The 15,529-nt window shown below is 48.8% G+C and overlaps 1 protein-coding gene across 10 annotated transcripts in view; it reads left to right on the top strand.

Moving 5' to 3' along the window:
- Positions 1–15,529, top strand: part of TECPR2 (tectonin beta-propeller repeat containing 2) — a 140,330-nt gene that overhangs the window by 72,201 nt on the left and 52,600 nt on the right. For all 10 annotated transcript variants that reach the window (XR_004432249.1, XM_033191215.1, XM_033191209.1 and 7 more), the window contains 5 exons: positions 110–1,086; positions 3,865–4,048; positions 6,247–6,420; positions 9,537–9,717; positions 11,888–12,029. Coding sequence is in view for 9 of the 10 variants with exons in the window: in XM_033191215.1 (XP_033047106.1) it covers positions 110–1,086; positions 3,865–4,048; positions 6,247–6,420; positions 9,537–9,717; positions 11,888–12,029 (1,658 nt within the window). In the remaining variant the exon portion in view is untranslated. The remainder of the gene's footprint in view (positions 1–109; positions 1,087–3,864; positions 4,049–6,246; positions 6,421–9,536; positions 9,718–11,887; positions 12,030–15,529) is intronic.

Genomic DNA, 15,529 nt, shown 5'->3' with positions numbered 1-15,529 from the left:
ATCGTGTATTTAAAATATTTTTTCTTGAGCCAAAAATATGTGTGCGAATTAGTCTCTTACTAATCATATAGAACCGTGCCTTATTTTGAATATTCTTATTCTGAATTAGAAGGTGGAAGCAGGAGCACCTGTCACAGCTCCCTGGAGTCTACACCCTGCTCCGAATTTCCTGGGGACAGTCCCCAGTCCTTGAACACAGACTTGCTGTCAATGACCTCAAGTGTCCTGGGCAGTAGCATGGATCAGTTAAGTGCAGAGTCTCCAGACCTGGAAAGCGGCTTCAGTGGTGAAGTGAACGGTGTCCTGCAGGAAAATACTGACCCCGAAACGTTTAATGTCCTGGAGGTGCCAGGATCTGTGCCTGATTCTCTGGCTGTAGAAGATGACATTAGAACTGAAATGCCACACTGTCACTATGCATATGGGCAGGAGCTGCTCAATGGAGTGAGGGAAGCTGTGAGAGGCAGTGATGTCACGGGACTCGAAGATGAGCCTTGTCCTGCAGATGATGGACCATATAGCACACAGATACCCTTCCAAGAACAGGACAGCTCTCCTAGGGTGCAGGACGGGGAAGATGTCCAACCCATTGGCCCCCAAAGCACTTTTTGTGAAGCGCCCCTCCTGAACTCACTCACCGTGCCTTCCAGCCTCAGCTTGGCCCCAAGTGCTGGGCAGTGGCTACCTGGGACCGGAGCTGATGAAGGCAGCCCTGTGGAGCCCAGCCAAGAGCAGGACGTCCTAACCAGCATGGAGGCCTCTGGCCACCTCAGCACAAATCTCTGGCATGCTGGCACTGATGATGACACAGGTCAGAAAGAAACACCCATTTCTGAACGTGACTTGGGGAGTGTGGGAGGACAGTTGACTCCGGTCTCTGCCTTGGCGGCCAGCACTCCCAAGCCCTGGCTTGAGCAGCCTCCACGGGATCAGGCATTAACGTCTAGTGATGAGGAGGACATCTATGCCCACGGGCTTCCTTCTTCATCCTCAGAGGCGAGTGTGACAGAGCTCGGACCTAGTCGCTCCCAGCAGGACCTGAGCCGGCTGGGTGCAGATGATGCCGGGCTGCTCAAGCCAGATCAGGTATGTGGGTTCAGGTGGTGGAAACGTAGCTAAGGCTTCTTTCTTAAGGGGAATAATTGGCAAGACTGATTATTTTCCTTCTCATGGAAGGAAATCTATTCCTACTGCAAAATCCATAAGCCAACTCTGTTTTCAAGTCTGGGTTTCAGGGGATTTCCAGCACAGGGACTATGATGGCTTGAACTACTTCTGACCTGTTCTCCCCTGCTCAGTAACCTGCCTCCCCAACCAAGGTAGCATCTTGCTGTTTCCTCTGACCCCACAAGTGCAGGCTGGCATAGGCACTTATTGTTAGCCATCGTAGGGCAGGGCTGAATTGGCCTGGGGCCATCTCAGAAAAACAGTGGGTAGAGGACTGTCTACCCGTGGAGTAGGGAAAGCTCTGAGCAGTTTGGAGGCAGGGACTCTCCTGTCCTCCTCCTCAGACTCCTCCAAGGAACCATCTGCAAGAGCATGAGGCCATTTCCAGAACTGCTGTCTCCTCAACCTCCAAACAGTGACTCCAAGGCTCCCCTGCAAGCTGTGCAGGAACAGTTTGGAGTAACCAGTCTTTGTAGGTCCACCCAGCACATGTAACTAGGAGATGACTTTTAACTATCCTTGAGCATTTTATATTAAAAGTGATTTTTTTTAAAGTGCCTACTTCCCTTAGCAACTAATTATTACTAGATGTATTTGTTTCAAAAGTAACTGTGTATTGTCGTGTCTCCTACTAACTGGTGATGTGAGGTATGAATTATGGCTGTGCACTTACAGCCACGTGTGCTTTCCACAGTGTACACTGGATTCTGTCAGTGCTAGCAGTGTGACGCTCGGTCAGTGCTCACCATGTGCAAGTATCCCACAAAGCGCTTTACAGGTTTAACTCTTTTACTTCTCTAAACACGAACTATAACATAGGCACTGTCCTTGTCCCCATTTTACAGAGGAGAAAGTTGAAGCACAGAACAGCTGGACAGCTCGCACAAGGTCACATAGTGAGTGAAGGGTGGGCCCCAGGACCCCCTTGCTCACCCTGTGTGCTGTCATGCCTTAGAAGTGAAACGTGCTGTTTACTTGTTTTGAGACAAAATGCCATAAGGCTGGCTTTTTTTTTTTTTTTTGAGACAGGGTCTCACTCTGTCACCCATGATGGAGCGCAGTGGCACAATCATGGCTCATTGCTGCCTCAACCTCCCCAGGTTCAAGTGATCCACCTGCCTCAGCTTCCTGAATCGCTGGGACTACAGGCACATGCCACCACGCCCAGCTAATTTTTGTTTTTTTTTTGTAGAGAAGGGGTTTTGACATATTGCCCAAGCTGGTCTCCAACTCCTGAGCTCAAGCAATCTGCCTGCCTCGGCCTCCCAAAGTGCTGGGATTACAGGCGTGAGCTGCTGTGCCCGGCCAAGGGTGGCCTTTTATTCAGTCATCCGGTATTTATCTTTCCAACCCAGTGGTTCTTGAGTGGCCTTGACTGTCAGCCTCTGTGATTGTGCTGGGGACCACAGTGCAAATGGCAGCTAGTTGTGGATTCCATCTTCCTGAGCCTCAGAGTCTTGACAGGGAGCCAGGTATATGTTCACATCCTTGCAGTTGAGTGGAACTCAGATGAGGGTACTGAGCAAAGTGCAGGGCTGTGGGAAGTGCAAGCAGCATGGCCCCCTGATGTCTGGGCAGTAGCCAGGCAGACTGTCGGTGGGGTGGGGTATTGGAATTCTAGACCAGAAATTTAGGAAAGCCCTTACTTAGGTGACAGGGGTCCTGGCCCTTTGAGCCCCCAGCCCTCTAACTTCCTCCCTTCCTCATCCTACTCCAGGTAGCTGGAAAGCCAAGAAATTTTATGGTGTGTTTTTACTTGGAGGCTGGGGGTAGAAGTAAGGCTTGCTATGGTGAGCAGGGCTAGATTGAGAAGAGTTGGGCACCATTTTCTTTGAAGTAGTTAACTTCTATGTGAGTATCTGTACAGATACATTTATTTTCTTTGCCTTTATTGAAAAGTGTTAAAGTCCAAAGACTTTATTTAGCTTTGATTTTTAAAATAATTCTAGCAAGGTCAGGCACGGTGGCTCATGCCTGTAGTCCCAGCACTTTGGAAAGCCAAGGTGGGTGAATTACCTGAGGTCAGGAGGTTGAGACCAGCCTGGCCAATATGGCAAAACCCCATCTCTACTAAAAATACAAAAATTAGCTGGGTGTGGTGGCGGACGCCTGTAATCCCAAGTACTCTCTAGGCTGAGGCAGGAGAATTGCGAATTGCTTGAACCCAGGAGGCAGAGGTTGCAGTGAGCCAAGATTATGCCGCTGTACTCCAGCCTGGGCGACAAAGCGAGACTCTGTCTCAAAAAGGAAAACAAAGAAAATATGGTGGAAAAAAAAGACAGTGGTAGTGCCATATATCCAGTGCATCTGTAATAATTCGACTACAGAAAATTTACTTGCATCCAAATGTTGAAGAACCTGGCTCTTTGTGTAAGGTGAGGTATGCCTGCAGAATAAAAGCAGCTCCTTCATGATGTGGTGCTGTAAGCGTTACATTTGCAGAGGCGTTAGAACAGGAGAAAATGTCATCCAGGGATGCCAGGGAGTCTTTGTAGGGAGACAGCAGCACGCGTCTCAGAACGTTTGTAGTAGAGGGGTGTCCAAAGGTAGTAGGGGTTGGGGGGAGGGTTGACTTGGCTTCTTGCTGATCTTTTTTTACTATCTCGTGTTAATGATATCCTTTCGCCTTTCTTACTGACAACAGCCGAGTGTGGCTGTGTCCTCTGCCACAGAACTCACTGGCTCTGCCCTTGTTAGTTTGCAGAAAGCTGGATGGGCTACTCGGGTCCCGGCTATGGCATCCTCAGCTTGGTGGTCTCCGAGAAGTATATCTGGTGCCTGGACTACAAAGGCGGCCTGTTCTGCAGCGCGTTGCCGGGCGCCGGGCTGCGCTGGCAGAAGTTTGAAGATGCTGTCCAGCAGGTGGCAGTCTCACCCTCAGGTTCGTCTCCCCGCTCCCTGCTCCTGCTCCCTGCTCCTGCTCCCTGCTCCTGCTCCCCGCCCCCCGGGGGCAGACATCTTAGCACAGGGCTCCCCTGCAGCCGCTCTGGGCTCAGGCTGCCGTGCGTTCACCAGGTTTGCCTCTTCTGGAACGTTTGAATTGCTTCATTGGATGTCAATTCATAGTGTAAATAGTGTTCAGTTTGAGTTTTTGTTTTCTTTATTAATTGCAATGGTAACCCCTGATCATATTTTTGTAAGCTAAACAAAAAGTTTGAAATTTGAGGGACTTTCTTAGGGATATTAGTATACAAACTGTTTATAAAAATAATATGTGTTTCTCTTTCTCAGTATTGCTTTAAAGCGACCGAACTAACTAAGACAGGCCCATGGATATGTTGGATATATTCCAATTATTTGGCTTCCTCTTTAGGAATTCTATTTTAATGGGCTCTCAGCTATGGGTGAACAATCTACTCCCTGACTCTGAAAGGAAAGTCCATTCATTCTTTCATGCTGCTGTTAGGCCATTGTGAGTGAATTGGAGCTGGTGTTTCCTGAACGAGGTTCTCCTGGGCTGGGAGACCTCCCTTATCTGCATGGAATCATTGGCTTGTTGTTTCTTTTTTTTCTTTTTTTTTTTTTATTATACTTTAAGTTCTAGGGTACATGTGCATAACGTGCAGGTTTGTTACATATGTATACTTGCGCCATGTTGGTGTGCTGCACCCATCAACTCGTCAGCACCCATCAACTCGTCATTTACATCAGGTATAATTCCCAATGCAATCCCTCCTCCATCCCCCCTCCCCATGATAGGCCCCAGTGTGTGATGTTCCCCTTCCTGAGTCCAAGTGATCTCATTGTTCAGTTCCCACCTATGAGTGAGAACATGCGGTGTTTGGTTTTCTGTTCTTGCGATAGTTTGCTGAGAATGATGGTTTCCAGCTGCATCCATGTTTCTTAAAGTTGTGTTGGCCACGTTGATACCTGTGCCAGCAGGGGCACTTTTGCCTTGAAGCAGCCCGGTTTATTGTCAGGACGTTGGAATAGAAGTCAGACAAAGCCGAAGCCGAGTCTGTGGCTTGGGACCTGTCTGTCCTCTGTAACTTCACTGTGTTTCGGGATGAATTTCCCTTAATTCTCCATGGTCTTTGTCACTGTTTAAAATATTAGTTTGTTCAGCGTTGTTTTGCTTGCTTGCTTTCACTGTTTGTTTGAAAAATATTTTTCTTTAGAGACTGGCTAACAACCCACTCCACAAGCTGGCATTACACAGTTGTGCATTTTAATGCATTTCTTGTTGCTGTCATTTACCTTCAGGTTTGTCTCCTTGGCCTTTTAGAATGTTGGTTCTATTCCTGATTACATTAGTTACTTGTATTCCCAGGCCCCTTGGTCCCTCATTGTGCTAGTGGGAACTCTCCATCTCCATGAGATTCACGTGCTCAGTTGAGGTGTCCTTCAGGGCCCAGGCCCATGTCCTTGGTGGGCAGCAGAGCCCTTGTGCCAGGGGTACCACAGGCCTGTCAGGACAGGCCCTCTAGTCCAGCCCATCTGACACTCGGTGATCACTGATGGCCCCTCACCTTGCCTGCGTTGGCCTGCACCAGGCCTCCAGCTGCAGCGCTGTCCTGCCTTCCCTCTCCTCTCTCTCCTCTGTCTCTTCATCAGAGTCCCCTTCACAGTGAACATGGGCCAACTCAGTGCAAGTGTCTTCCTTCTGTGCATCTTTTCCATTCAGCTTGTCCAGAACTGATCCCTCTCTCTGAATCCCTAAAGGACTTTTTCAGCCTCTCCTAGGGCACTAGTTGTGTCTCAGGATGTTTATTTGGAGACTTATCAAACCTAATAATGTCATCAGTGTTCCTCATCCCATGTGAGGAGCACCTGTCATGTGTTTAGCTCTGTGGTTGATCCGCTCCCGCCTCCAGTCTTTAGAGCAGCCCTGTGAGGTGGAGATGATCCCCACTGCCCAGGAAGAAAGTGAAGCTTGGAGACGGACGGTGACATGGAACCTGAAGCTGGGTGGTGGCTAAGGGCCCAAACCTGGGTCTGGTGGCCTGTTTCCCCACTTGGGGGGACAGACCAGGATGTGTTTTAGCAGTCTTTCTCCCTTCGATGCCCAGCATGAAGACTTTTGTATAGAAATATATTCTACTATTTATTGGATAGTGAATAGAATTTTTATTTCCATAGGAGCCCTTCTCTGGAAGATTGAACAGAAATCTAACCGGGCTTTTGCTTGTGGGAAAGTCACCATCAAGGGGAAGCGGCACTGGTACGAAGCCCTGCCCCAGGCAGTGTTTGTGGCCCTGAGCGATGACACCGCCTGGATCATCAGGACCAGTGGGGACTTATACTTGCAGACAGGTAACCGTTGGCTGTGCTCAGGGGCCTGCCAGCTCTGCCATCACTGCCTCTGCTGCACCCTGCTTTGCTAGTAACATGCTTACAACAATCACTCTGATTAAGAGGCTAAATCCATTTGAATTAAGACACTTCTGGGAACAGAGTATTTGCCATTTGGCATGTATTAGCAGTTTCCTGCATTGACACAAACTCAACCTGGGACAAATTTAGGGCAAGAATGGATAAGATCATTTGGTGAGATACAAAAACAGAATCTTATTCTCCTATGGCCAACCACCGCATGTCACATATCCTACAATGTCAGATCTTAAGAGGAAAGAAGACAGAAGAAGGACATAAAATTCATTTCCCCCTTAAGCTAAAGCTTAAGCGGCTGCATTTTTTTTTTTCCAGCCATATCAAAGCCCAGCTCCTATATACTATATCCTATATACTTCCAGATACTGATAAATCACACTGCTGGTGGAAGATCCTCCCCCATTCTGCTGACAGTAAACACTGACTGTCATTACAGCTTTATTTTTAATAAACTGTGCCAGGAAAAAACAAGAAGTAATTTGCTCTTTTTTATTTTGAGACAGAGTCTCACTCTCTTGCCCAGGTTGGAGTGCAGTGGTGCCATCTTGGCTCACTGCAACCTCTGCCTCCTGGGTTCAAGTGATCCTCCTGCCTCAGCTTCCTGATTACAGGTGCCCACCACCATGCCCAGCTAATATTTTTGTATTTTTAGTAGAGATGGAGTTTCGTCATGTCGACGAGGCTGGTCTTGAACTTCCAACCTGAAGTGATCTGCCTGCCTCAGCCTCCCAAAGTGCTGGGATTACAGGCATGAGTCACCACACCAGGCCATAATTTGCTCTAAATAGCAGTTCAGGCCAGATGTGGTGGCTCATGCCTGTAATCCCAACACTTTGGGAGGCCAAGACGAGCAAGTCACCTGAGGTCAGGAGTTCAAGACCAGCCTGGCCAACATGGCAAAACTCCATCTCTACTAAAAAAAAAAAAAAAAAAAAAAAAAAAAATTAGCTGGGCATGGTGGCACGTGCCTGTAGTCCCAGCTACTTGGGAGGCTGAGGCACAGGAATCACTTGAACCCAGGAGGCGGAGCTTGCAGTGAGCTGAGATCACGCCACTGCACTGCAGCCTGGTGACAGAGCAAGACTCCATCTCAAAACAAAACAAAACAAAAATAGCAGTTCAGCAAGTCACAGGAAGCTGCCCTCAGGGAGGTTTTTAGCTGATGGAAGGGCACAGTGGGACTTGCTTATTAAAAATAAGCTGTAATGACAGTCAGTGTTTACTGTCAGCAGAATGGGGGAGGATCTTCCACCAGCAGTGTGATTTATCAGTATCTGGAAGAACTATGGGGCAGGAGTTATCATCGGTTGTCCAGAGGCCATGTCGGATTTATGTAAAGATCAGTCTTCCAGGCGTTGAATATTGCTGATTCCAGGAGAATGTTGTTGTTTTGAGATGGAGTCTTGCTGTGTCGCCCAGGCTGGAGTGTAGTGGCACAATTTCAGCTCCCTGCAACCTCCACCTCCTGGGTTCAAGCGATTCTCCTACCTCAGCCTCTCAAGTAGCTGGGACTATAGGCATGTGCCACCATACCCGGCTCATTTTTGTATTTTTAGTAGAGGCGGGGTTTCACTCTGTTGGCCAGGCTGGTCTCAAACTCCTGACCTTGTGATCTGCCCTCCTTGGCCTCCCAAAGTGCTGGCATTACGGGTGTGAGCCATCGCGCCCGGCCTCAGGAGCAAGTTTTAATCTCTGCTGTGAGTCGTCAGCTAGGGATGAGTCTTCAGCTTGAAGCCCTTGCACAGCTGGCTCTCTCCTAGGTGTGTAAGAACCTCCAGCCCAGGTGCGCAGCCCTGCTGGCTTCATAGGCCATATGCTGGCCCAGGTCTCTCCAGCCTAGTTCCTGTGTCTTTCTTTAAATGAAAGTAGCTCTGGCAAGGCACATGCACATCTAAGCTGCCAGAACATTTGAGCTTTGGTCATGGGGGAGACAGGAGGTGCTTCTAGCCTGGGGGTGAGGAGCAAGTGACCTCTTAACCAGTAGTGCCAGAGGAATCACCAGGACAGTGGTTTCACATGAGTCGGCCGCACCCAGACCTGTTGGGTTAGGTCCAGCAGGGGACTGCACGGGAATGTGTCTGTAAGAAGTCCTGCAGGTGATTCCCACCTAGTTTAGTGGAAGGAAATATCACCCAAGGACTGCAATACCGTAGGTGCGTCTGTGATTAGTCACAGAGCATGTTTGAGTACTGAGACCTAATTGCAGGCCTAAGGTCAAGGAATACAGGGTTGTAGGCGACAGTTGGTCTGTCTGTTCCCCTGGGAATAGCCTTTGAGCTCATTTAGAAATACTTTATTGACAGGCCACAAGGAGGCAAGGGAAGAGCCCTGGACAGGGAGCCAGGGACCCTGAGTTTTGGCCTGCCACTGCCTTGCAGGTTAACAGACCTCAGATTTCATCTGGGAAGTTTGGGGTTTCATTTTCTTAGTGGAACCTCGCACCCAGTCAGAGCAGCGGGGAGCCGCTGTGCTGGAACTCTGCAGAGATGGCTGCAGGCCTCAGGTCCCTGCTGACTCCAGCAGCTCTGCAGCCCTCTGCCTGGAAGAGCTGCTCTGCCCTGCAACCTCTGGGCCTCCATCTGGCCACTCTCCTGCTCTTGGCTTTTGTGTTCTTCTCTTAGAACAGAATTCTTAAGCTACATTGGGACACCAGATCATTCTGAATTGTTCAATTTTCCAAGAGTGTCTAAAACTGCTTTCAGATAGATGTTACATGTAGGCAGAATTTAACCACTTCATGTTGACTAAACTTGACAACGAAAAAGCAGCCGGACAGGGCGGCTCCCGCCTGCAATCCCAGCACTTTGGGAAGCTGAGGTGGGAGGACCTCTTGAGCCCAGGAGTTTGAGATCAGCCTGGGCAACATAGAGAGGGCCCGTCTATATTTTTAATTAATTAACTAAATTTTTTTTAAAGCACTCACCATGAAAGAACATAGCAAAATACCGAAAAAGGAAAAATAAGCCAATAACCACGTCAAAATGAGGTGTGGAGTTCCAACTGTGTGTCTTTGGGGCTTCTTCTTATCTTCCTGGCAGGTCTGAGCGTGGATCGCCCTTGTGCCAGAGCCGTAAAGGTGGACTGTCCCTACCCGCTGTCCCAGATCACAGCCCGGAACAATGTGGTGTGGGCGCTGACAGAGCAGAGGGCCCTCCTGTACCGGGAGGGTGTGAGCAGCTTCTGTCCAGAAGGCGAGCAGTGGAAGTGTGACATCATCAGGTACTGGTGGGCCAGAGACTCCTTTCACCTCGTGTTGTCCTACCCTGCGTTCTTGTCCACTTGACACCACAAGGCACCACAAGACTGTTCCTAGGAGGCAGTACCCGCAGCCTCCATAGCTATAGGCTAAGCTTGAATCTCTGCCCAATTCTGACCAGCAAACTGGATGTTGAGTCAGAGCTCAATTTTTAAAAATGCTGCTGCCCTCTGTGCAGCCCTGAACATCATAGCGTCATGAGTCTGTCATGACAGTCTCTACTGAGAATTGCCCACCGTCAGGTAGTTCCTGTTTAGTGTCTGTGACGGCTTAGGTCCAAATATTTTTCTTTATTTTCATGCTAATCAATTGAAGTTGATCTCTGAACTGTGACTTTTTTTTTTTTTTTTGGATACAGGTTCTCACTCTGTCATCCAGGCTGGGGTGCAGTGCCACGATCACGGCTCACTGCAGCCTCGACCTCCGGTGATCCTCCTGCCTCAGCCTCCTGAGTAGCTGGGACTATAGGCGCGTGCCACCATGCCCAGCTAATTTTTGTATTTTTTGTAGAGACGAGTTTTGGGTTTTCATCATGTTGCCCAGACTCATCTCGATCTCTTGGGCTCAAGCAATTCTCCTGCCTCGGCCTCCCAAAGTGCTGGGATTACAGACATAAACCACTGCACCTGGCCCGATCTCTGAACTGTATTAAGCTATTTTTTTTTACCATTCAAGATGTTAGTTATAGAACTGCCATCAGATCATTTTACTAATATGGAAGTATTAATAGTCCTTCAAAAAACTAGATTAGGAGATTCTTGGTTTGAATTTAGCAAACCAATAAACTTTCAGTGAATACCTCCTTTTTTTTTTTTTTTTTTTTTGAGACGGAGTCTCGCTCTATCACCCAGGCTGGAGTGCAGTGGCCGGATCTCAGCTCACTGCAAGCTCCGCCTCCAGGGTTTACGCCATTCTCCTGCCTCAGCCTCCCGAGTAGCTGGGACTACAGGCGCCCACCACCTCGCCTGGCTAGTTTTTTGTATTTTTTAGTAGAGACGGGGTTTCACGGTGTTAGCCAGGATGGTCTCGATCTCCTGACCTCGTGATCCACCCATCTCGGCCTCCCAAAGTGCTGGGATTACAGGCTTGAGCCACCGCGCCCGGCCGTGAATACCTATTAAGAACCAGAATGGTCCAGGTGTGGTGGCTCATGCCTGTAATCCCAGCACTTTGGGAGGCCAAGGCGGGTGGATCACGAGGTCAGGAGTTCAAGATCAGCCTGACCAACATAGTGAAACCCTGTTTCTGTTAAAAATACAAAAATTAGCCAGGCATGATGACATGTCCCTGTAATCCCAGCTACTCAGGAGGCTGAGGCAGGAGAATCACTTGAACCCGGGAGGCGGGGGTTGCAGAGAGCCGAGATCGCCCCATTGCATTCCAGCCTGGGCAACAGAGCAAGACTCCATCTCAAAAAGCAAAAAACACACAAACAAAAAAAGCTACAACAACAACAAAAAGCCAGAATGGTGCTAGGGGCTGGGTGTGCCAAGAGGGCTGAGACTGGCCCTGCTCTCACCAGTTGCAGGTCTCATGGGGGGCCCTGTGCATGAATGGACACCCATTAGCACAGATGGCCCTAAACAGGAGCGTGCAGCACTGAGGGAACCATGAACTCCATGCAGAGGTTAGGAAGGCAGCATGCAGAGTGGACCCACAGCTAAGCCTGGAAGCTGATGGACTTCCCTACATGGAAGGAGGGGGAGGGCGTCTCCAGCAGAGAGGGCAGTGTCTGCCTAGGCCCAGCTGCACAGAATAGCCTGGCACATCGGGGGAGTTTACAGTCACTCCCTTGGTGAGGGAGGGAGTAGAGAGATGAAAGCGCTCAGAGGCCTTAGATTCCTTTTGTGCCTACTCACTTTTTTCTTAGGTTACTTTCTCTCTGAAGAGTGTTCCCGGCCATTCTGGGTCATCAGTGTGTCTTTCGAAAGCTGCCACCCACTTGAACCGTGTATCTTGCACAGTAATTTAACTCAGATTTAAACTTCCTTCCCTGGTACTTGATGATCCGCTCCAGGGTCACATCTCTTCTCCCAGCCATCCCTGCTGGGAGAGCCTAGATGTCCGCAGTCCAGACACGCTGGGCACTCTGCCTGTGGGTGCTGACCCTCCTGTTCTCCTCCTCATTTTCAGCGAAAGGCAAGCTTTAGAACCCGTCTGCATAACGCTCGGGGATCAGCAGACTCTCTGGGCCCTGGACATCCATGGGAACCTGTGGTTCAGAACTGGCATTGTTTCCAAGACACCCCAAGGAGATGATGACCATTGGTGGCAGGTAGGTGTTCAACTCTGGGCCGTGTGCTGAGGTCTCCCTGACCTTTTCTGCTCCCTTTTCTTACCTCTCTCTTTTCCTTAAAGATACTAGATTAAATTTAAAATGTCCACTTTTTGTTTTTTGTTTGTTTTGAAACAAGATCTCCTTCCGTCACCCAGGCGGAAGTCCAGTGGTGCAGTCACGCCTCACTGCAGTCTTGACTTCCTGGGCTCAGGTGATTCTCCCACCTCAGCCTCCCAGGTAGCTGGGACTACAGGCATGTGCCACCACGCCTGGCTAGTTTTTTGTAGAGACAGGGTTTTGGCATGTTGCCCAGACTGCTCTCAAGCTCCTGAGCTCAAGAAATCCACCCAGACTGGGCACAGTGGCTCACACCTGTAATCTCAGCAATTTGAGAGGCCAAGGCAGGCAGATCACTCAATTCCAGGAGTTCAAAGCCAGCCTGGGCAACATGGTGAAACCCTGTCCCTACCAAAAATACAAAAATTAGTTGGGCATGGTGGCACACGCCGTTGGTCCCAAGTACTTGGGAGGCTGAGGTGGGAGAATGGTTTGAGCCCAGGAGACAAAGGTTTCAGCCAAGATCACACCACCACACTCCAACCTGGGCAACAGAGCTAGACCCTGTCAAAAAAAAAGAGAGAGAGAGAGAGAGAGAGAGAGAGAGAGAGAGAGAAATCCGCCTGCTCTGCCTCCCAGTGTGCTGGGATTACAGGTGGAGCCACCACTCCCAACCAATAGTATTCACTTTTTCTCTTTGATGGATTAGACTTTGCTTGGTTTGAGTACATTAGAAACATCAAGGACTTTTCATCATAGGAAATAATTTGCAAAACTCTTTGTGTAAATAATGATCTTGGCCAGGCGCGGTGGCTCACGCCTGTAATCCCAGCACTTTGGGAGCCTGAGGCAAGCGGATCACAAGGTCAGGAGATCGAGACCATTCTGGCTAACATGGTGAAACCCCGTCTCTACTAAAAATACAAAAAATTAGCCAGGCGATGTGGCAGGCGCCTGTAGTCCCAGCTACTCGGGAGGCTGAGGCAGGAGAATGGCGTGAACCCGGGAGGCAGAGCTTGCAGTGAGCCGAGATGGTGCCACTGCACTCCAGCCTGGGCAACAAAGCGAGACTCCGTCTCGAAAAAAAAAAAAATCATATTTATTTTGATATTATTTATAAATTTATTATTATAGGCTAAATAAACCCAGTGGCATCCATTTGAAGACACAGGTAATAATGATGTTTACTTACGAATAAATGTGCTAATAAAAAAGCCCAGACAATAGGTTTGAAAGTCCAACCCAGAATTAAAATTGAGCTATCTCTGCTTATTCAGAAGGCCTCTAAGTAAAAGATATTTCAGTGGCCGGGCGCGGTGGCTCAAGCCTGTAATCCCAGCACTTTGGGAGGCCGAGACGGGCGGATCACGAGGTCAGGAGATCGAGACCATCCTGGCTAACACGGTGAAACCCCATCTCTACTAAAAATACAAAAAAAAAAACTAGCCGGGCGTGGTGGCGGGTGCCTGTAGTCCCAGCTACTTGGGAGGTTGAGGCAGGAGAATGGCCTGAACCCGGGAGGCGGAGCTTGCAGTGAGCTGAGATCCGGCCACTGTACTCCAGCCTGGGCGACAGAGCAAGACTTCGTCTCAAAAAAAAAAAAAAAAAAAAGATATTTCAGCAAAGAAAGGAGAATTTTCCCACGTGCTTCCAGAAAAGGAAACACTTTAAGAAACAGGATGAGGGTGTAATGAAGCTCACTTTGTATCAAGCTCACTTTGTGTGATTAGGTCCCAGCGAGAGTGCCTAGAATGAATTTCTCTTTTCTTTTTCTTTTCTCTTTTTCTGGGGCAGGGTCGCACTCTTGCCCACGCTGGAGTGTGGTGGTGGGATCATGACCCACCTCAGCCTCCCAAGTAGCTGGGACCACAGGCACATGCCACCATGCCCGGCTAATTATTTTGGTAGAGACAAGGTCTTGCTGTTACCCAGGCTGGTCTCGAACTCCTTGGCTCAAACAATCCTCCCACCTTGACCTCCCAAAGCACTGGTATTACAGGCATGAACCACCACCCTCGGCCCTAGCATGGATTTTCAAAGGAGTGTCTACTTTCTCCACCTTTGGTATAGTTGAGTGTGAGCGTTGCTCCCGCAGCCTGCCACTGTGGTAGGTAAGATCGCACTGATAGTCCATGGTCATGAAATATTTGATGTTTTTTTTTTTTTTCTTTGAGACAGAGCCTTGCTCTGTCACCCAGGCTGGAGTGCAATGGTGTAATCTCAACTCACTGCAACCTCCACCTCCCGGGTTCAAGCGATTCTCCTGCCTCGGCCTCCCGAGTAGCTGGGACTACAGGCACCCGCCACCACGCCCAGCTAATTTGTGTATTTTTAGTAGAGACAGGGTTTCACCATGTTGGCCAGGTTGGTCTCAACTCTTGACCTTGTGATCTGCCTGCCTCAGCCTCCCAAAGTGCTGGGATTATAGGCGTGAACCACTACACCCGGCCAATATTTGATGTTTCTTAAGTATCTTGTCCCATTGTTTTATGTTTTATTGTCACCTCAGACTTGCTTTGTTGATGGCTTGTCTTGCATTGATTGCTCTGAGGTCTCTTTCAGATGAGAATGTAGGAAAATGAATTGTGTTTGCTCTTTGATGAAATATGTATTGTATATAATATGTTCATTGTATACAGATGTATCTAATTTTATATACTAGGTAATATTTGATAGTTATGCAAATGATTTTAAAATACATTTTGTGTACGTGTAACCATATATATATACATATACATGTACAAATATACATATATGTATTTTTGTAGAGACAAGATTTCACCATGTTGGCAGGCTGGTCTGGAACTCCTGACCTCAAGTAATCCGCCCGCCTCAGCCTCCCAAAGTGCTGGGATTACAGGCGTGAGCCACTGTGCCCGACTAGGAGTAGGGCATTTATGCCAGTGATGTTCTATGTAATCAAACCCAGCAGGGCAGAAACGTGAGTGAACATGATGGAGAATCAGATTTTCACTCATAAAGAACTTGCCTTACATCAAGCTGCTCAAGAAGAGAGGAGCTTCCTGCAGGGAGGGCTGGTTGGAGAAATGTCTGAGGTATATGAATGCTTTTCAGGAATGTTATAGAAGCAAGCTACCCTTCCGAGCTAGGGTTAGAGTCCAGATACCCAGGACGGTCCTAGTTGATGCTGTTGCCCTGCAGTAATTATTAGTAGTCCCAATTCAGATCATAAATTAGTTCATCACAGCCTTGCATGGTGGCTCATACCTGTAATCCCAGCACTTTGGGAGGCTGAGGTGGGCGGATCACCTGAGGAGTTCGAGACCAGCCTGGCCAACATGGCGAAACCCCATCTTTACTAAAAATATAAAAAATTAGCTGGGTGTGGTGGCGTGCACCTGTAGTCCCAGCTACTCGGGAGGCTGAGGCAGGAGAATCTCCTGAACCCAGGAGGCGGAGGTTGCAGTGAGCCAAAATTG

Source organism: Trachypithecus francoisi, unplaced genomic scaffold (assembly GCF_009764315.1).
Source record: "Trachypithecus francoisi isolate TF-2019V2 unplaced genomic scaffold, Tfra_2.0 Lachesis_group3, whole genome shotgun sequence".
Taxonomy (NCBI): Eukaryota; Metazoa; Chordata; class Mammalia; order Primates; family Cercopithecidae; genus Trachypithecus; species Trachypithecus francoisi.
Note: the sequence above shows the minus strand (reverse complement) of the source record. Positions and strands in the feature narration are given on the sequence as shown.